Source organism: Bicyclus anynana, chromosome 2 (assembly GCF_947172395.1).
Source record: "Bicyclus anynana chromosome 2, ilBicAnyn1.1, whole genome shotgun sequence".
Classification (NCBI taxonomy): domain Eukaryota; kingdom Metazoa; phylum Arthropoda; class Insecta; order Lepidoptera; family Nymphalidae; genus Bicyclus; species Bicyclus anynana.
Window position 1 is genome coordinate 14,476,870 of NC_069084.1, and position 23,223 is coordinate 14,500,092.

Sequence of the window (23,223 nt, forward strand, 5' to 3'; positions counted from 1 at the left end):
GGCCAGCGTGGTGGACTATTGGCCCCTCTCATTCTGAGAGGAAACTCGAGCTCAGTAGTGAGCCGAATATGGGTTGATAATGATGATAGGTTATATTTATCCCCGTATTCCCACGGGAACAGCAACTACGCGGTTTAAGCTTCTGTTATTTGTTATTTATTTTAGAAGATAGTAAAAAGCTTTCAACCACAATTCACACACATAATCAGAAGTCTTTATGCGCATATCTAAAGTACCTAGTACCTACATAATATGGTATAGGGTTTTTATGTATTTGGCAAGTCACGTCCACCCAGTGAAATACCCATAAAATCACACAACAAATCATGCGTGAAACCTATCCAATGCCCCTCGCATAAACGCCACCCCCTGTTTGCGTATTCTCACCCCTTGTACTGTTAATGGACTCGATATACTTTCTATGGCGATTGTTTATACGGAATAATATTTCAAAAGAACCCCTCAGTTGGTCACATTGTTATGGTGTAAATTAATTAAGCCTGTTATGGCAGATGTTTGATACTTACGCGTGTAAGCCTATAATAAAAATTTTAGGGAATTATCACTAAATGAACATTAAAATATGCGTTGCCTTTGGTAGTTTAGTTAGTATTATTAAAGTAATAATACACATATTAAAGTAAATCATCATATTTTTGACCTTAACCCTCTTAAGTAGGGTCGGCAACTTCTTCGTTAACTTATCATCCACTCCTTTTACTCATATCGTCCTTGACACACTCCACCATCTCTCCTTTGGCCTTCATCATCCCTTTTGTCCTTCCATTTACAAATTCAACATCCTTCCGGTAATAATATGATTTTCATCATGCATTACATGCCCATACCAAGCTAACTTTTACTTTTCCTCAACTTTTCTGTCACTGGCGCCAATTTCAAACTTCTCCTTATGTATTCATTTATTAATCTCACACCACACATCCATCTCAACGTGCGAATTTTGTTCGCAATGCATTGCTATTAATCCTTTTTACTGCCCAACATTCTGATACATACAACACGACAGATCTAACAGTAGCTTTATAAATTCTGCCCTTCATTTCAAGGGGCAAATTTATGAAACACATACTTACACACAATACATACGTACACACAATAAAATGATCATATTTAAATAGGACCGAAAGTGATTTAGTCAATTGGATTAATCGCGCCTCAACCAATGGCTTAGTCTTGCTTTTTGCAATCGAAATAATTTTTCGCTCGGCTACTAGCTTGAATGTTTTTCCTTAACAACCGAATAGATCCGTATAAAAATGTCATAGGTCACCATTAGCCATTACTATTTATGAAGTGTGACGTAACAATAAATCAAATTACCCTTGGGAGTGACAACAAACTCGATGTAATTGAGTAAAATTAATTAGTTCAAGGGTCAGAGCGAGACATATTGAATTAAAGTATCGATTGTTATTGTTGTATGCCAGCCTGTAGCCATATGTCCAATGTGGGGCGTTTTAGGTGATTGAATACGAGTACATGGACGAGGGGAAAACTTGAGATTCATCTTTCTATGTCTTGGATGAAATCAATATGTTATTTAAGAATTTTTAGACACAGGTTACAGGCCGCTTAAAGTTCATTCATACCGCCTGAATGCCTGGTAGATTACTAATTAAAAAAAAACTTACTGTACACACAGAAATGTATATTGTTGCCATAATATGCAACTCGAAATAATAATAATATGAAGGCTTTAACTGGTAGGTTAAAGCCTTTCATATTATTACAATATAGAAAAATAATTCCTAGGACAAATCTAATGACGCAAACGCTTCAAAAAGTTTGAGAATTTTTACAATAATTCAATTTAGATTTACTACAGCACACTCGATTAATTTTAGCCTACCATTTTGTATAGTAAAAATACCTGCTTTGAATGTTAAGCTACTTAAAGTTAAGAGAACCTTACGTTTATTTAACATGGAATTGGCATTTAAGTCGTAAATAGTCGCACCAAATAGTGCAATTTAGTCACCTAACACCAAAGACTGTCTTAAAAATTCCTCGAGAGTGGATTTAGAATTTCAACCAAATAGAAGTAAGTACAGTATCTCACATTCTAGAATTTAAACTATCCATATTACTTTTTTTTATAAAACACGGCTAAAACTCATGTCATGACTAAGGGCCCCGCATGGGTTAGAAACTAGTCGGGTATACTCCGAAGTTGTATTACGTGAGTTTAGGCCGTGTTTTATAAAAAAAATATATATTTCTTTTTTTTTTCGTGTTGAGTAAGTGCCAATGGCTTCATGTGGGACCACTACGGCGTCTTAAAAATTCCTCGAGAATGGATATATATTTCACATTGTTACAAATTACACACGACTATGGAATGGCAGTCTATATTACTCTACCTCTCTACGTGATATTATATGACTGCGGTAAAGTCACAATAAGCAAGCGCGCTCCATAGATTACATCATCACTTTCCGTCAGGAAATTAAATTTGCGCCTTTATCGAATAAATGTAGGTACATTGATAACAAAACTTTTTGTGTGTGTTTTATTTATTTGGGTTGGATGTTTTCTAGTGCTCGGTGGATATACATAAATACTTATAACATACTCATTAGCTATCTTACTATCCATAACACAAGGTTTACTTTTAGATTAAACAGTGATGTGTATATTGTCCAAATATATAATTATTTATTTGAACACATTTCACCTCCGAATATATATTATATGAAGAACAGTTATATGATAGATTATATGATACAGTAGCGAATAAATATTATATGATGTTTATAAATGTTTCACTGCTAGTCATAGACCTTATTTCTCTTTTCGTACTTTTCACCATATGACTACACACTTATTTCATACAAGTGCGCGGTCTAAGATGATAATCATCATTATCAACCTCTCACGAGTCTCCTCTCTGAATTAGAAGGATTAGGCCAGTATTCCAACACGTTAGGCTAATGCGGATTGGTAGACTAGACACACGTGGAGAATTAAGAAAATTCTCAGGTAGGTATGCAGGTTTCCTCAAGATGTTTTTCTTTCACCCCTTGAGACACGTGAAATAAAATGTTAATTTCTTGCAAATGCACATGACTGAATAGTTGGAGGTGCATGCCCCGGACCGGATTCGAACATACACCCTCCGGAGTTAGAGGCAGAGGTCATACACTACTCTACTAGGTTATCACGACTCACCGATTGCCCAATGGAAGATGATAATAATTCGTATTAATTTTTAGGTAACAATTACAACAAAGGAAACAAAGATCAAATAAGCAGTTTTTCATCTTCTATTAACAAAATAAATTCCAACAAGTATATTAGACTTGGCTTACTGGTGAAATTCAATCCACGAAGTAAATGTAACATTAAATTTTCCCAAACAAATTAGATAACGCTAAACTGGTTAAAAAACAATTATTGAATTGTAACTTATTCGATTGCACACAACTTTTCACATAGAAGTCAATTATATTCCGCCCCCTACTTTTTGAATACCACATCAAAGTATTTTCCGTCGGTCGGCAGCCCGTGACGCCTGGAGGCTGGAGGCGACCCCATAAATTGTCCCGAACTGCGACATTAGCGCCTGCGGCAATGTAATGTGATATTTTACGAGATGAAAAGAAAGCGCTCCGATATTGAACGAGAATTGTTATTAACTGTTGGATGAGAATTGGAATTGGTATTAACAAAACAAATCAACACTGAGAAAAATCCTGGAACGTACATAATACGCAGACATTGCATCATCATCGTCAAATCAACCGATGCAGCATAGGGCCTTTTGTTGGGACTTGCAAACATCACGATCTTATGCCGTGGCTGAAGAGTCTATTCTGCTTGTAGCCAATGTTGTATAAAAGTTCCTTATATAACATCGATTTGCTTCTAAGCGGCACAGTAAGCTGCATCATTATTAAGTATACGGCATCTATTTTACGTATGCTACACACACATACACCCTAGTAAGTAGTAATTTGCAAGCTCTAAAAAACTCCCTGGCTGTGTTTGTTGTGGGATCTTCTCGGACCAAGGCTCCTTTGGAACCCTCGTCGTTATGGTCTAATTATCACCATTGTCTAATAACATTATCTAACGTTTCAAAAATGCTAGTAAACTAAGCCTAATTAAAAAAAAATAATTTAGAGTTTTGATTTTTATAACTAGCTTATTTTTTCAGTTAGACCAGGCGCTGTAAGGAATTGAGTGTGCACATTACAAGGATCGCATTCCGTTTACAGTTTTGAACTCAGAAAAGTATGCAGATTACGATTCTGAATGTTTCCCAGGAGGTTTGTTAGTTGTTTGTATGGGACAAACAACTAACAAACCTCCTGGGAAACATTCAGAATCGTAATCTGCATACTTCTTTTGTTATACTTCGCAATAAATGAGCCGGACTCAACATTGACAGATCAGGAGTTTGATCCCCGCCCGCTAAACCATTATACTCTACACTCCTAACCAGTATTTTCGACTATTGGGCTGAGACAATGAATATTGGTCATATTTATAATTATAAGATATGACAAAATATTCTTCAAAAAAGCATATTTACCGTATGATTGTATAACTAGAAAATTTATGAGATACGCTAATAACTTTACCAGCCTTGATCTGATGGTTCTCTCTATATTTTCAAATGCACTTTGCAAATACGATAAAGTAAAACTAAGTAGGTCGCTTCATGAATTCTTTTCAATATACTTAATGTATTTTTTCTCACTGTTATGTAACGTTGTATTTAGCACCGCAGGACGCTAATGTTCCAACCCGGGGTGTATTTGTGAGAATAATCGATAGATACGATCTGCCCCCGAGGGTTGCAGAGTAACAACCCTGAGAAAATAGCACTTCCAATAAAGGGGAATGAAATGAATGCAATTCATAAAAATAAGAGGGTTAACAAAAAAAACTGTGCAAATAAAAAAAACGAAGAAAATTAATATAACATGAATGTTAGGAAAGAAGTTACTCATAAATTAACATGCTTTTTCTGTCTATAACTTCGAAGTCCTTCAAATAAGAAAAAAAAAATCTTTTTTTGCATTTCAAAAAGCACGTACTCATATTTTTTGCAACCACCCAAAAAATGCAATCAAAAAGGGCGAAATGTATTTTCCCGTCTTTGGGTCGTGTTACACAAGTAACTATGTTTTTACAGTAAATTATAAAGAAGTTACATACATTTTAGAGCACGCTAAAGAAATTACAGGGAAGCTCCATCAAAATGTTTGCTCGCAGTGAGCTGCTATTAAAGACCTTTTATTATGTTAAGTCGGACCTCTTCCGTGAATATAAAATTTTACGTTTCTTTAGGGAATGTGCAGAAATTCTTCACTTATGCAGAAAATATGCAGAAAATTTAAAAACATTACATCGATATATATATAAAACATACCTACACATTAATCACTTTCATGGTAAAATATACCTAAATATGTTTAACAATGCAGTATCGATTTTGATGTATTTCTCATGAAATTCTGTGTCTTACAAATTCCACTGGAACCATTGATTATTTTCCTGGTTAAAAAATAGCATAATATATTCTGCCCCAAGGTTCAATTTATCACTGTCAAATTTCATCTACATCGATTCAGTTTACCCAAGAAAAGGTAACTGACAGACAAACAGACTTTCGCATTTATTATATTTCGCATTTATTATATTGGTATGGGAATCTAACTTCAACAGAATGAGAGAGAATCGTTAATATTCTAACCAAGCAACTAAAATTTACTAAATAAAAATTTCAATTAATAATTTATTTACATAAATATATACAATACAATAAAAAAGCATTTACAATTGTTGCACAATTGTAAATGCTTTTGTCATGTTTATTTTAATAATGGGTTCCATCTCGGAGAACCGACCACTCAAGATAAAAGTCAATATAAAGTTTAAATGTAAAACTCTTCGACAATAAATAAATTTAAAACCAAACATTAACTATGAGTAGTTTTTACATTAATAAGATTAATCCGATGAAAAAGGGTAAACTCAACTTGATAAAGTATAACACCTACTTTTAAAGTCTTAATTCACTGAAGTAAAAAAAAAAGACAAAGCATATACAAGCAGCTCAAGATACTCACACAAATGGATAATAAATCGGCGTGTCAAGTCACATATAGTAGTGTAACATGTGTACATGCACAATGTACACATGTTACTACTTCAACTGACGAATGTTTACATCATGTTTAGATCTAAAGAATAACAAATTAGTGAGCGCGTTAGAAAACACTTAACTTCCCTTTTGTGTGCTATATTTAAAACTGCGTAATGAAAACATCCTACCCCTTCTTGTTGGATTTATAAAAAGCACAATTGTGCTTACGAGAGCATCACTTTCGTTAAACATGAGCCTTTGTGTTTACAAAGAATATAACGTTCACGCAAAAATGGAAACAGGAAAAGTATCATTTAGTTTTAAACTAAACGAAAACTAGGCTATCTAAAGCAAAGTTACGTAAACCTAATAGTTCTATAGTAAACTCGACTAAAAATAAATTGTGGACAATTAACACTAGATATGTGGAGGACAAGATATATATAAGCTTCTACGAATTTATATTGATTGTATTGTTAGAATGGAAAACAAGTAAACAAACAATAATAAGAGGAAAAACATAGGAACCTATAAATAATTAAAATTATGCTTATTCTAAAGGTAGGTATAATTTGCTGCCTAAACAAAAAAAAGAAACAGATTGTTTCCTTTTTTTAACATATTAGCATATAAATAGATATACAATAAAAAAGGACACATTGATTGCATTGTTGGAATGTTGAAATGTTGTGAAATGTTGAAAGAGCAAAAACTTAAATAATCAAAATTATGCGTTACTTTGACGGTTGGTATACTTTATGTCTAAACAAAAAAGAATCGAACTATGTTAGTAGCTATAGATGAACAATAAAAAGAGCGGTTGACGTTTGGGGACAGATGAGAGGAGGGTTGAGTACTAATGCCTTTGTCCTGTCCACTTTCATCAAACTTGCAGGACATTTGGTAGCGCTCGTTCGCTACCCAGTATTCACCCTCATATTTACTGCACAACTTAATTTCGCTCAGTTCATCATTTCAGATTGAAAGAAATTTCCAAAAAATATTTTCGTATACATGAACTTTTTTAAATGTCTCCTGCGGTCACACAAACTAAACCAAGTGTGTACGGTCGTTAATTGCTAATCTAATGATACTTCGCTTTAAGTAAAAAAAGTTTATATGAAAGTTGTATGCAATATTTATAACTGGACAATTATATTGGGCCGGTTTCTATGGTCGTGTCAAAGGTTCAAGTACTTTACAGATATCTGAAAGGCGGACGAAATCCCAGGCTATATCTGTCTGCGATAAGTATCCCTCAAATTGGACGCGAGCGTTTTGGCTTAATTGGATTTCGTCAAGGTTCGCTCGAGATGAAGTTAAAAGAAATTAAGATAAATCGGCCGTGTTTATGACTGACGTTTCCTTTGACGGCACCTTTGTGGATGTTAACGATAATTACAATGTTGTTTTGATTGAAACTGTCTTGTTATCCGCATCTCATATTGCATTTATGATGGGTTAAAAGTGTGAAGGCGTTTCACAAAACCTCTGCCTGCACAGTTGATTTGGGTTTAAAATCACTGGCTAACAAGGTTGAAGCTCTTGTATGTCTGACCCTATTAGCATCGTAAATTAATATCAAGTGATGTGGTCAGATTTCGACAGTAATTAATTATTGCGGCGAAATTTGCTTTAACACGACTATAAAGAAACCGAGATATTACTGTGGAATTCTTGATAGCAATGATCCAACATTTCATTGGTCGTTCTAAGATTGTTACCCAGTATCTCGTTATTCGTAGCTGCTTAACTATCGCGACAGGAAAATTCAATCAAACACAGGACAATTTTGCCGTTAACGTTATCCTGTCACTACGTTAAAATTCAGAGTTAGTTAACGCCTTGAATTCATATTAACTAGAATTTAACTGTTCCAGACACGCGACGCCAAGATCACCAGGATGGAGTTTAATTTTTCAATGAACAGAATTAAGGTGACGGCTTTTGTAGTTACAAACAAGATCAAATCTTGGGGAAGCGGTGCTGTCATTAAATTCTGACAAGATCAGTATAAGGACATTTTAGTTAGCAAGCAAAACAACTCTAATACAAATTAATTAAAACACCCTGTATTGTCTAATACATAACAGTTAGCTAACATCCACCATTTTGTCCGTGTGAATGATCCTTCTAGTTTAAGAAAAAAGGGCTTGCAGACAATGATCACCACATTTGTATATTATCCAAAAATCCTTTTTAGTGAGATATATTAAGAGTAGGAACAGATAAGTGTGACAGTAGAATCCTGGCTGGCAATTTTGTTGAACCTGAGTGGCGTAGCATGAATTCGTCAGTTTTTTATACAGAATGGCATATTGATTGTTATAACAAAATTAAATGTAATACTCACGTTTCTAAGTACTGGAACACCCTATACACCGGCTTGCGGAACACCAGGAAGCCGTCGCACCGCTCCATGATGCAAGCTGATCTCCACACAAAATCCAACAACACTTCGGGTCAAACCCAACAGGTCACACACATGATGAGTAAAAAAATCGCACCACTATAACCTACTTAAATACTAGTCGGTAAAAAATTAAGGCGTTCGTACACTAGTTAAAAACGGTTACAAAATTTTTTTTTTGGTCCTTTAAGGTGATTTTTTCGATTTGTTTTTAAGGCTTGCGGGGTTACCCAGTCTGTGGTAAAGCACTTTCAATTCACTTCACCATGGTTTTAACGCCAGTAGGCGATCACAGTTCGGTTATTGTTACGCCTTTTGGCAGCTTTTGGTTCTCTGCAATGAAATCAATTTTATTCATTAAAAAAAAAGTACTTTTTTATTATATTACATCAATGATTGCAATAACAACTCGTGTTTCCATACTCGCAACAACAAAAACCTCGTCTTGTCGAAGAGCTTACAATAACAATAAAATTCGCCGAACACAAATTTTACTTGCATTAAATTACGACGGGAACTTTGATAATGTAAATTGTCTGATAACGGTTTAAAATTAATTTTTTTAGAGCATCTGCCACATCCGGCGATGGAATGTACTTCCGGTGCCGATAAAAAATAATGAAAACGAAACAGCACGAGCGGGTAACATTGTTCACTATACAAGGATACAACTACATGGTCCACTCATAAGAAATGTTAAATTAGGTTGCCAGTATATTTTATATTTTTTTAAAAAAGACTTCATTATATTGTTTTCTTTTTAAACACGACTTTTCCCTCAATCAGTCGTTATTACTGTTGTAGTATTAGTAGTGTAGCGATTACGACAATTGTCTAACATAAAATAAGTTGATGAAACAAGCAGATAGGTATTTAATGCTCGTACATTCTCATCGATATTTTCAATAAGCAATGTTTGACAAATGCTTCAAACGATCAAACGCATTTGACAAACTTGCTCGTTCGAACTCGATTTCTTTATTAAGAAAACTTAACAAAGCAGCAGACGATCAAATTCGAAGACAAACATGTTTGATTTGATTAAAAGTTTGATCATCAACAGGCTTACAGTTTTTAGTTACCACATACAAAAAGAACTTAAAAGTATCGACTCGAGTCGCCGCCCACATGTATTTCCCCACAATGAAATCCCTATTCCGAGGCTATCGCAATGGGTACGAATGCAATAAGCAAAGATAACATGCACGTTACACACAGTGACAGTTTATAAACATCCGCAATAATGTGCAGCATTCTTTATAACTTTAATAGGTATTTGATTGAATTGCAACCGGTCGATCTATAGCGGCAACATTAAAGATTTAGATTGAATGAATTCCGTGCTTCTAATTCTCATTCTGATTTAAGCGCTTCAACCTAAGGCCGAATTTCTTATAGAACGTGTATGGAGCATCTAAATCTTATCTAATTAAGTATTTATTTAGATATATCTAACCAAATTGAAAGCATTGTAATAGTCATTAGCTATAATGTTAAATTAATAATTTTGAAAATCTCTCTATCTCCTTAACAAATATCTGTATTTTTTCTTAATAACATTGAAATTAGGGATGTAAGGAGGGAAAACCACATTTCGATATTTTACCTCAGCTGACTTTGTTGTGGGCTCTTCTCGGACCAAGGCGCGTTTGGAACCCTCGTAACTTTAATTTTAAGTCTTCGATTATTATTACCACCATTAGATTAAATTTAATTAATTCATAATCTTGACCTTTCTTAAACTAAGCCTAATTTAAATAAATGAATTTTGAATTTTGATAAAAACTTGATCGTGTGTGGCTGGCGTAATATGCGATACACTTAATATCGAGGCGTGCATTCAGTATCCCAAATATGCGCAGGCGGCGGAAGGCGGGCGTCACGCGCGCCACCTGCCGCGAATACCAACCGCACGGAACAATGACCCGTCTGCCCGTCACAACAGTTACACGAGCCAAAGTGTCACGAAAAAAGAACACTGAAAGAGGACAACTTTGAGTCAAAGTCAAAATTCATTTATTTCAAGTAGGATTAGTTTATAAGCACTTTAAAAAAACCAGGTTATGTTATTTATGATATAAAGTGTAAATTTTAAAAAGTTACAGGGCTTCCAAACGCGCCGTGGTCCGAGTAGAGCCCAGAACAAACTCAGCCAGGATTTTTATTTGGTTATCACAATTTGAAAATATTTTCTCACGTTGGATTTAAATGTTAATTGGGACGATAAAGGAACAGTTAAAAAATAATTTAATTATTTTCCGAGGTTCAATGTAGCTTTTGAATGGACTACTACTGTCAAACACATGAACAGCCAAACAGACATCCAAAGGTTAAATGTTAATTGGGGTGATAAAAGAACAGTTAAAAATTAATTTAATTATTTACCGAGGTTTCAATGTAGCTTCTGAATGGACTACTACTACTGTCAAACACGTCAAAAACCAAACAGACATCGAAAGGTATACAAACTAAACTACCTATGTAATTTAGTTACAGAACCACAGTTATATTTATAAACCATCGTCAAACTTAACTAGACTATTAATTGTTCAGGCTGGACTCAAATACCTTCAAATATACGTGAATATGTATTACAGTAAAGTGTAGGTAGTCAGATTATTTTAAAAATACGCATTACGTTTTATAATAAGACAATGATATAATTCTTTTCACACTACAACAATAGGTGTCTCTCGATTATGGTAATAACTCATTGTATCTTTTGGTTGCATACTTGAACGTTTTGTTTATAAATGCAAATGCGTATGAAACTACATCATGTATTAAACATACCACATTAGAAATGAATATTTATCAACTTGTACAAGAAATTTGATAACTTTATTTAAAACAAACATTGGGTAAAAACATTTAAAATATGCTAAAACGAATAAAAATAACATTAGAATATAAAATGAAATGAAATGAAAATGAAAATGAAATGAAATGAAATGAAACAACCGCCATGTTTTTTTTCTCTGTTCGGAATCGTAAATTTTTCTCTTTTTTTCTATTCAAGCAAAATATCTATTGCATAAGCTTGTATTAGATGCAACTACAGTGGATTGAATTTAGAACTTAAATTCTAAGCGTTGAACAATTCGACTTTCAAGGCTGCCTAACAGAAATGCTACTGTGTAGTGAACTGTCTAATAACTACTACAAGCTGATGTTGGCTATGACACCTAATCATACAGTAGTTTCCGTCTCAAGCCCTAAATTTGACGAGCCAAAATGCACAACATTTTAAACACCAGTCACGAACGCACGAATTTGCAAATCTTAATAAAATCAAGCCGCGCCAAGGCAAGCGAAAACAAATTTATTCCGCTAGACACATCGAGTCATATTGCAGACTGAATTTATGTACGAAATTTTCGAAGTTAACGTTTAATGCAGGGTTTAAACTGAAGCTGTTACACATTCACGGGCTTTATCTCAAAATGTAGGTTGAAATTACAGGAATAAGGGCATACTAATATATATTCATAATACTTTGCTTAACGCTGCAACTTGATTTATATGCCAATAGACATCTATATAGTACAAAGATTTGGTATTGTGCAACAATGATTCTGACGAGAATCTGATCTTTTCCATTTCATAGAAGTTGAAAGTTTGTTAACCCATGCTCTTACCATAGGTATAGGTTATAAAATTTGGTTCATAGTAGCTTTGACAGTTACCAACCAAAAAAGTTCCGAAGTCCAAACCTTAAATCGTTGTAATATAATACTTCTATATTTTCTTCAGGTTAATATGAGTACTCATGTACTCGTTTGCTATGTAACTGCAAATAGTTACCTGAAGTAATATTAGGATTACATGGAAGAAATTGGAAAAATCTTGCTAGATGAGAATTTTTCATTATAAGGATCAATAATATGGCACTGAAAACGAAAACACGTATATACACAAGCCACCAAGCAAAGACTAGAGCAGAAAGCAATGTTTCTAACAACGAGTTAACAGTTCCCACTCAAAATCAAAGTAGAGTTGGAAGAATTAGAACAAATAATGTAAGTAAAAGGCATTGCGTGGTAAAGAAATAAAAATAAGATCTGAAGTTCAGATTTGTGAGTTATGACCTATGTGCATGCGATTTCAGTCCTAAAGTAAACATGACTAGAACAAATGAAAATAAATTTCAATTTATCCAAATCGATAGAATGAAACTTGTCTTAAACTATATACAGTAGTCACAGCACAATCACGAACACATAGGCAAGTGTAATAAATGAAATAAAATAAATTTCGAATGATTAAGTCAGAGTATGTACTCTGACGTAATCATTATTACAGAAGTAACTTATCAACCCGTAAAGGTCGTACAATACCCCAAATCGAGGCAATTAGACCAGTATAACTGCGAGAGAAAACTGACAATAAAAGCAAAGTTTCTCTGTTGGCAGTATTCCAAATAGTTAAGGCTAAAGAAATAGCTGATACAAGTGCAAACTAGAAAAATATTACCATTCTCACGCGATGGCCGACAAGGATGGACTCCTGCTTTAAACAGTGACATTACATGTATAGTGTAACCGTCATTTAATAGATTCAGAAGTACAGAGTACTAAGATTACCTATTTGTTTTAACAAATATTTGCAATTCAGCAAGGGCCAAGGTGAATAATAAAAAAACCTATGAAATCCTTGAACTATAAAAGAAAATGAAAAGGCAAATTTGTTTGTGAAGCCTTTGCAATTATTAGTCAATTGGGTAAATATACCTAATTACGGTATGAATAACAACATCGCATGTCTATGTCGTAGATGTACGTACAGACACTATTCAATAATAATAATAATAATTGTTGAAGCTGAAATAATAGATCAAACATAAGCAAGTGCAGACGTGCAAAATATTACCCGTTAGCACGCGATCTCGTGACTTGACTGACGGCAGCTTATGATAATGAAAGGAGTTTAAATACTCTATAGTTCTAGTCAAATAAATTCAGATTTCTAGCTTTATTAAGTCTTGTCAAACTAATTTTAATAGGTTGTTACAAAATAAATATAGCCTTTTTATTACCAATGTAAAGAGAAATGAATTGGACGTTTGAGAGTAAATCACTAACCTAATTTATTACTAAATATATTCATCGCTAAGAGGTAATAAATATTAAACTGTTTACTTTGACAGCGTCGTAACCGCTTTAAATGAAGTAAGTACTAGGCGGTAAATGATCCAATGGATCGATGGAGGAAGGTCGTAGATGAGGATATCCTGAGTAGATATTTGACTTTAATTTAATTTAATAACTCAAAGTGAGTAGTAAAATCGTTATGGTAATTAACATTAATATACTAAAATTGATAAGCTTATGCATAAAAATGCCATGCATTAAAAATAGAATATAGAAAACTAGAGAATGTAAGAGTAGAAATAGCATAGCAGTACAGTAGCTTCTGCTCTTAGAGTTGTGAAACATCCTGTTGTGGTGGGTTCGTTCAATATGACCAAGTGTGGAAAGTGGTTAGAGCATTTATCAGATTTTACGAGAATATCTTACTCGCATGTCATTAAAGATAACCCAGTATTGTTGTTGGGGGAAAATAAGATGAGTTTTTGACGTGGACAAGTTCAATGCAACGATTGCTATTGGTAAAAGATCAAAAGGACTCATTGAGAATGACGTTTGCGAAGACCCTTTAATTCGCCAATCAACTCCTCGCATTAATTAAAGACTATTCGACCCCATTAACGTGAGTCAATGTAAACAAGACCCGCTGTCTGTCTAGTAATTGAGGTTCATTGAACTCTGCGCTAATTCCACGCTACAAAATCACATTTTTAAACAAAACTTGCCAAGATTTTTTATAATGGAATTAAAAAAAGAATTCCACATCGTAGCCAAAATTTCTGGTATGATCTAATATTATAAATAGGAAAGATTTGTATTTTTTTACACAACGAATATACACGAAAACGAGTGGACCGATTTGAAAAATTCTCTACAGTAAAGGGGAAAAAGATCATCGGTTCGACCCTTGTCCACTGTCATAGCCATGCCTAATACAGTCGTTTCGACTAATTTGATGGGAACTGGAATAATGGTAAAAAAATCTCCTATTCGTATTAAATTTTAAAACACATTATTTTCTGTTTTAATGACATCTATTCAAAAATATTTAGTGTAGTGACGACGTAAAGTGTTTGCGTATGTAAGCAGTGACCTAGTTATAAAGCGGATAAAAGAGGATTTGTTGACTACCGCGGCATTACGATTATAAAAGAGCCGGTAGTTTTTTTTGTAAAGCCTTACAGCTGTGCCCTTAATCACGGCTTCATGCTTTAATAAAAAAAAAAATATATGTAAACAGGGCCAACGGTAATACGTACCACACTAAGCATTAAAACTCCACAATTATAAGTCATCAAAAAAATTTGTATGTTTTTAAGTATTTTTTTTAATGAATGACTGCCCACCTGACTTTAAATGACGATGCAGTCTAAGATGGAAGCGAGCTTACTTCGAAGAGGAAAGGTTTATTCTACCCATACCTCTGACGGTTTTTATGCGGTATCGTACCGGAATGCTAAATCGATTGGCGGTACGTCTCGACGGTAAAGTGGTAACTGTAAAGTCGACACCAGCCACCAGACCAAAATACGGTGGCAATATAGACATGGTGATTTTAATATTGGTGGTATTTTCTCAATCATACTTAATATTGATTAATTAAAAACTAATTCCCAACCCAAAGCACTAACTCATACAACATTAATTACTGCAAATTTATATGGATACGAAATTGCGTAAACAGTTGAGAAAACATATCAAGCTCTACCATAGAGACCGGTATCAAAATTGTTTGAAAGCTAATTACTAAACCATAGACCATTAATTAACGCCAATTTTCTCTGCATTCAACTTCCCCGCCAAGTCGTGGGACGTACAAATCGATATTAGATGGCGACCCGACCGAAGCCACTGATAACGAGATTTTGTTACAGCTAGTACGTACTAAAATGTCTCCTGACTTCTCGGGTAACGTAATGATCGATCGTAACGTCGCGTACGAAATAAAAATACCCCTTACAAGAACTCATTTGACAGTATTGTGAATGCAATGGACATTTACATAAATCTAGTATACGACAAACGTGGTAATTGATTGATAATAATCAAGATATTTTTAAGTTCTTTGGCCACATATTCAGAAATCAGGATTCAATCGAGCGGTTGGTAGTGCAGGGCCAAGTCGAAGGCAAAAGATCCATAGGCAGATCTCCAACCCGCTGGACAAATTAAGTCAAGGCTGCAACACAATCATCCATCGTGGAATGTTCCCATAACGCAGCCAATCGCCAAAAGTGGAGGAGCATTGCACAGAAAGAGTCGCTCATCCCTGCAACCACGACCACTCTGCCAAGAACGAACGATTAAGAAGAAACAAGATTCGTATAAAAAAGAAAAATTATTTTTTTGGGCTTTTCTCAATAAAATCTGCCTTTTAAATGCCAGTAATAGAGACACAAGAAAGATAGGTAAATCTAGGACTTCAAATAACTAATTTGCGTTAACCTAAATAAACACGTGAATTAAATAATTACTTGGAAAAAAGCGTATGCCTAAAGATATCATATAATAACTACACAGCAAACAAGGCATCATGTCTCATAAAAGACAATATCATTTTAATTACCCCTACCTCAAGGCAAGCCATCCGATATGTGACATAAAATGAGGTCGTTATTTTCCCTCTGCTCTCCACAATGTAACTCTAGAAATTTTTGCATTCTAGCTAAGCTTTCCGTACCGTAGAATCTCCCTAGAGGTGTACGGTATAAAAGAAAACTCCTACTTACTTTTATAAAGGACTTTGAGAGGAAGCTATGTAGTAGAAATGTCAATACTTTTCTACGGTAAAACAACCATCAACGATTAATATAATCAACTAGCGGACGCCCGCGACTTCGTCCGCGTAAATTTCGATGTCAACTTTACTACTACCCCTACCCTACCCTACCCCTACCCTACCACTACCCCAACCCTACCCAACCCCTACATCTACCCTAGCCTACCCTACCCCTACCCCAAACCTACTCCTACTCTACCCCTACCTTACCTACACCCTACCCCCATCCTACCCCTACCCCCATCCTACCCCTAGCCTCCCCGTACCCTATCCCTTTCCTACCCCTATCCCACCCGTACCCCTATCTCACGCCTATCCTACCCCTACCCTACCACTTCCCTATCCTACCCGTACCTCTACCCTACCACTACCCTACCTCTACCCCTACCCTACCACTACCCTAAACCCGGCCCTAAACCTATCCTACCCCTGCACTACCCCTACACTTCCCTACCCGTACCCTACCCTACCCTGTAACTTCTCTATCTTACTCCTACCCTTAGCAAAATCGATCCAGTCCTTCGAGAGTGGTGGTATGACCAAGAGAAATAGAGACTTCTATGCTAATAATATAAAGAGGTAAAGTTCGTGTGGTTGTAGGAGGTAATCTCTGAATTTACTGGACCGATTTGGAAAATTGTTTTACCAATAGAAAGCTACGTTATTTGCGAGTGTCATAGGCTATGTTTGATCCCCATATTCACACGGGAACGGGAACTAAGTAAATGAAAGCGCCGGGCGTCATATAGCGGAATTTCTGCGTCTTTTAGAAATTTTGTATTATCTCTGAAACTATTTAAGTAATTAACATACTGTAAAGGGCAAATCTTATCTCCATAATATCCTTGTGATTATTAAATAATTTATTTTAATAAGGATTAAAGTTTAGTTGTATAAATAATGACGTAAACCTAAGTATATAAAATTAATAATTTTTAAAACACAAAAGGTACTATATCTGCTAATATATAGAAGATAGATATATGGTGTCGCGGACTTTTTTGTAGAACTTTTAAAGATACATAAAGTCTCCATACATTAATTTCAATTTTACACAATAGTTAAGGCAGCGCATGCGAATAAGTCTGTTTAAGAGGATTTTCAGTCCGACCTGTATGATAAAAACTGTGATAACTCGGCTAATATATATGATACCAATATAAAATAGCCTATAGCACTCCCCGATAATGTAGCATTCTACTGGTGAAAGAATTTTTAAAATCGGACCAGTAGTTCCGAAGATTACCCCATTTAAAAAATGTGACAAACTTACAAACTTACAAACTTTACCTCTTTATAATATTAGTATAGATAACGATTGATTAAAAATGCTAGGTAATTCAGTTCAAAATTAGTAAACATTACTAAACGATATTTTTGTGTTTCTCATCTTTTTCAACTTGAAATGCACCGACATACTGACCCAAGGTTCATAATTATGTATAATACATATCCTGTCCTTACCGTCTATCAACTAGTTCAAACGACAGAGTTATCAGTGCAATCGCTATATGAACAAGCTATCTATCGCGTTGGATGATGAATGAACCATATTACTCATTCAAGCAGAGAAATCGATACGGCATGTCAGTCCTTGAAGAATATCATACATAGTAAAACCAAGGGTAAAGTTAGCTCAACGCAAAGTAGGCACTGTAGAAGAATTTAAAAATGTAATATCCTTAACGACCTGATCTGATTTTGACACAACCCTCAATGCCATACTTAAGCTAAGAGTCTTGCAATAAACTTTTATTAAGTAGCATAACCTCTATTAACAAACATTAAAAAAATAGCAGCAGCAATAATTATATTAGCCATGCTATACAGAAAAATATGCTGTAAAGAAGTCAATCAATATTTGTTAAATTAACATCGTGTGAGTTTACTGTTACGACTTGGTGAATAAAAAAAGATTTTGAAATTTGAAAATAATCAACTGGTCTTCTGATTATATTTTTGGAATGATTTAATAAGGAAACAAATCCTGTCATACAATTAGTAGCGTCCGTGGGTACTTACTACAGCTATCAGCTACTGTACAGCAAGGGAAAGCCATTAACTCCCGTTTAGCAATTCAAATGCAGTCGTCTGCCTTAGAATGACATGTCGTCTGTTCCTGACAACCATTACAACCAGGTTCGGACGTAATTGCTAACATTCTACCGATAAACGAAGAAAGGATAAAATGCTCAGATTTTAGTTTTTACAGGTATTAAAACCAAAACGAAAATAAAAAAATTAAATGTCCATAAATATTGATGATGAGTTGACGAGTAATAGAGACGAATGGAAAAGATTGACATATTTTTTCGACCCTACATAAGTGGGATAAGGGTAAAGAGATGATGATGAAATAATGATGGAGATGCGAGTTCCGCTTCTCGTCAGAATCATAATTTTTGATAGCGTATTTTTAAAAAGTTTAGAAATCCTAAGTGGTAAAACAATACTGATAACGATAAACATGTTACGCAACAAACAACAAACATGGACCAAATAAACATAAAATTTCCGAAAATTATGAAATAAAATCAAATTGCGGTAAATAAGAACCAACAACACGCCCATGGTGTGTCACAAACAATAAAATAAAAAAAAAATTAAAAATATTGCTCTTTGTGAATCATATTATACTGGTGATTTTATAAAAATAAAATCGAAACGATTTTATGGTTGTCTTCTAAAGCATAATCGAAATAAGAAGAAAATATATACCAAAGAATTAAATAAATATTCAAATCGTTTCATGCAAAATTAAATTCACTAGTACTAAGTAGTAGTAGTACTCATTTTTATTACGACACAAAATGAACCAATAAAAAAGTAACTTAAAAACTCAAGCAGCGTCACTATAATATAAAACAATTCAAATAAACGGGAGCAATAAAATAAAATCGCATTGACAATAAAGAATGAGAACAGAACAGCGGGGGCTTGTTTTATCAAAAATATCAACACAATTACCTGGTGATGAAATCGGAACAAAAAAACTGAGCATTCACACAATGCCAAAGGAACGCTTTATATAATTACTCACGATTATTACGGAAATGCAATGCAGTTCAACGAGGCGATGACTTAAACGATGAATTAAGGTTTTTTTTAAGCACTGCAACACAATTAAAGTGAGGTATTCTTAAAGTCGTCAAGTAATGGACGCTGTATGGATGAAATTTCAATTACACATTATTTACCATTCCAAACAATGAAATGTGCTTCCCTGATAGGACTCGAAATCACTTCATGGTAACTCAAGGTGGAAATATCTACTAGGCTAAGAATTGGTTTTAAATAAATGTTTTACATTTGAAAACAAAGTGGAGGATCGACCTAAAGGTCACTTTAAGTCACAAACAACCTACATTTAATTTCTAGTACAACATTTTTGTAAAGTTAGCCAACATTCAATAACGCCTACGATATTTGTCAAAAAATGCACACTAATCTCCTTAGAGCATAGAACACCAATATGAACAAAGCGATATGACACGCTGCTGCTACATTTATTACAAATATAATCCGACAGACGTAGATAAGTAACCCGAAAGGAAAACACTGTATTTGATATATTATGAAAACTATTGGCACACAACACGAGTCAAAAGAGACCAAAAGTTGTAATGTTAAAGAAACTCTCGTATATCAAGGATTTAAAACCTTTCAAGCAACTACAGTTATCATAGCCGGAGGCACTTTTCATGGGAATAGAAAATTCAGGAGCTCGTTTAAAAGAGCTCGAGTATATTCTAAAGAAGGTATGTTCATTCAATATTTATTGCATGCGAAGCCACTAAAATATTAGTAAGCCATATCAGCACAGTGGCGGATAATAAATACGATAAATGTACGGTGGCAGAACATTAATTTAAAATATATGAAATTTATTGGTACTCGAAAATATGTGGGTGAATAAATAACGCGAATGTATTACGTAAAACTTTTATAGGTTTCAATAAGCCTTTGACAAGCGCTTTTATTATACGGGTGATGAATGTATTGAAAAAAACTGGGTTATCGAGTTGCTCTTGGTTTTGACGTGACACGTCAATATTGGGTACTTTGGAAATGGGACACAATTTCACGGACCATAGTAACGAGCATTTCATACAAAGAAAATTGAACCTCAATTTCACATAAAATCGGGATCAATATCAAATTTTGTCATATGTGAGCTGACATTTGAAGGCAATAAAAACGCAATCAATAAACTAGTTAATTTTTTGCAAATCACGTGGATATCTAAAATTTATTGGAAAATTTTATATAGAAAGCAAGTTAAGTTAGCGATACAATCCTGATATTTATCATTATCAACCATGTTAAAATGTAATTGTTCCAAATATAATATAATTATCCAAAACCATCAATTCACATGTGAATAAGACCTAAAAGGATAAATAATAAATTAGACATATAAACATAACGAGAAATTCCCGTCGCATACATTATATAAATGGAGATTATCACCATCTGTTGAGTGAATGATTGTATACAGAAGCATTTATCAATTACTACCCTGTTGGAAGTGATTGATGAAAAGCCAAGAGAGCAGTGAAAAGTGCAATTAAGGACAACAATGGCACGAAGCTCGGTTGTGATTCAAAAGGCTCATCGTTATGTTCGCACGCAACGTTTCATAGGACTTTTTCAACCAACGTCAAAAATTTACACGAGAGGGAAAGTTTGTTTGAATAATTTTGTGAATATTTGTGTTTAAATATACAAAAGTATTTTTAAATTATAAGACTGAAATCAAATTAGTTTTTATTAAGAAACTTCTTTTAAGCCGATAAAATAAAACATCCCACAGCTTCTTAGTTACGCAGTTAAGAATAGAATAAATGGATTATAGAGTATATAAAATGAATAAAGCATTAAATTGAACGAGACGAACGGAGCAAGTTTTTCAAAATGGCGCAATTGACGCAGCAAGAACAATGGTAGCAATTTGTTGAAATTACCACCGACCGAGCAAATTGGCCTTTCGCACCAGGAGTCCTGCGGGAATAAATTAGAATGTCGTATGTCTATGCTTCATCCAGAAAATACAGTCTTTTGTGCTGACATAATTACAAGGATTTCCGAGCTGTTGAATTATTATTGGTTGTTTCAAAACTATATATTCTTTGCTCGATTAATAGCTATTAGTCAGTTTCATTGCTTCTTAGCTTCTTGAAAAACTACAAAATTATTTACGAACATTAAAAATGTTCATTTTAACCAATTAGGACTATTGTAAATATAGTATAATCAAACACACATTTATTTTAAGTGTCAATAGCCACATTTGACCATTTGACCTAAAAAAGAACAGTAATGAAACTTTAAATTCATGTCCTCTAAATAAAAACTCGATGAAAGGACGAAATAAGGTAAGCTATTATGTAGTGTAAAGTCTGTCTCGGCAAGGCTAGCACATCGCTCACAGTCTAAAGGAATTAATTTCTCGAGAGACACCGCCGCTGCAGTGCTCATTTGCCGTTGCAATGAAGGTATACAGAAAAAAGAAATGCACTTATTGTCTACACTTTAAATAATAAAGGAGATTTCTTTGAAGTCTTCACCAATTATAGTAACTATATTGACATCGATAATGATCCTTGTTAATTTCAATGAAAAAATATGTAATTTCATAAGCTTCTCCATCTGCAAAGAAATTGACAGCTCAGCTTGGATTCTAGTCACGACGTCTGCACTTTAGAATAAGATCGTCAAGTAGGGAAATCCATTTAACACTTTTTAAGTCGTTATCCTTTAAGTCCATACTGGAATATTCCGTTGTTAATTCGACAAAAAAATATAAATAATTAATTGCTTTTTTTTTTAATTAAATTTCATAATATATTCAATGAGTATCTTTTATTATTTCACGAACTTAATGAAAAACGGGAAATTGTGGAACTTTTATCATTTTCAACGTTAAATTTACAACGATCGAGTTAATATAAGATAGTAGTCATACTACAGATACCGGGAGTGCTCTCAATAAGTAACTCGATTCGCGGCAACGAGTGAAACATCCTTGAACTCATTTCCTGTAACGACTTTGAGCTGTTATAAATCGAATACCTTTAAATTTAAAAAAAGTGAAATGGAAAATAAGATTATTTAACAAAGTACTAATCAACGAGTTGCATTGGAAGAGGTTATATTTGATGACTGAACAGCATTCAAACTACTTACAACAATAAATACTTACTACAAGACAACAATAAAGAACAACAAAAATAATTTACAGAGGAAAGAATCAGTATTATTAGGAGTATAGTTTTCCTAAACATTTAATTTTATTTAAATATTAGTAAAATAGTTAAAACGTAGAGAGAGATGCCGGATAAAATCGAAACTCTTAAACCCACACCGCAGAGGCAACTACCGCAATCTACCCTCACTTGAAGTGAACACGTCATGAGCCAGCTAATGTAGCCCCAGCTGACCCGTTCGAAAAACTTGGCAGTCGAGAAAGTTGGAAAGCCAGGAGTGCCTTACGTAACACAAATATTTCACTGTATCTCCAAGGCTTGAACTAAATAAAATGCAGTGAAAAAGAAAACGTAGCAGGCATTTTAAAGCGATTCACATTACCGTAATTCTGTACAAAATAATTTTCAAGAAATGAACATGATACGTAACTAAAGTAACAAGATTTTCAATCAATTCCAAACAATTGAATGAAATATTATTGAGTTTATCAGAGGTCGTATCTAGTTTCAACAACGCGTAATGGGTATCCTATAAAATGTTCTCGGTAGCATATTGTGCCAACTGACACGATGATCGTTAAGTTTCAAAGCCAAGTATAAGGCTAGCTAACCAAGATTATGTAATA

At 34.2% G+C, this 23,223-nt stretch overlaps 1 protein-coding gene across 4 annotated transcripts in view; it reads right to left on the reverse strand.

Annotated features, from left to right (window-relative positions):
• LOC112051544 (focal adhesion kinase 1) overlaps positions 1 to 23,223 on the reverse strand; it is a 181,506-nt gene that overhangs the window by 127,042 nt on the left and 31,241 nt on the right. For 2 of the 4 annotated variants that reach the window (XM_052889026.1, XM_052889027.1), the window contains exon 2: positions 8,469 to 8,858. The exons of the other annotated variants lie outside the window; for them this stretch is intronic. In XM_052889026.1, the coding sequence (XP_052744986.1) occupies positions 8,469 to 8,536 (68 nt within the window). In that variant the 5' untranslated portion in view covers positions 8,537 to 8,858. The remainder of the gene's footprint in view (positions 1 to 8,468; positions 8,859 to 23,223) is intronic. 4 annotated transcript variants of the gene reach the window in all.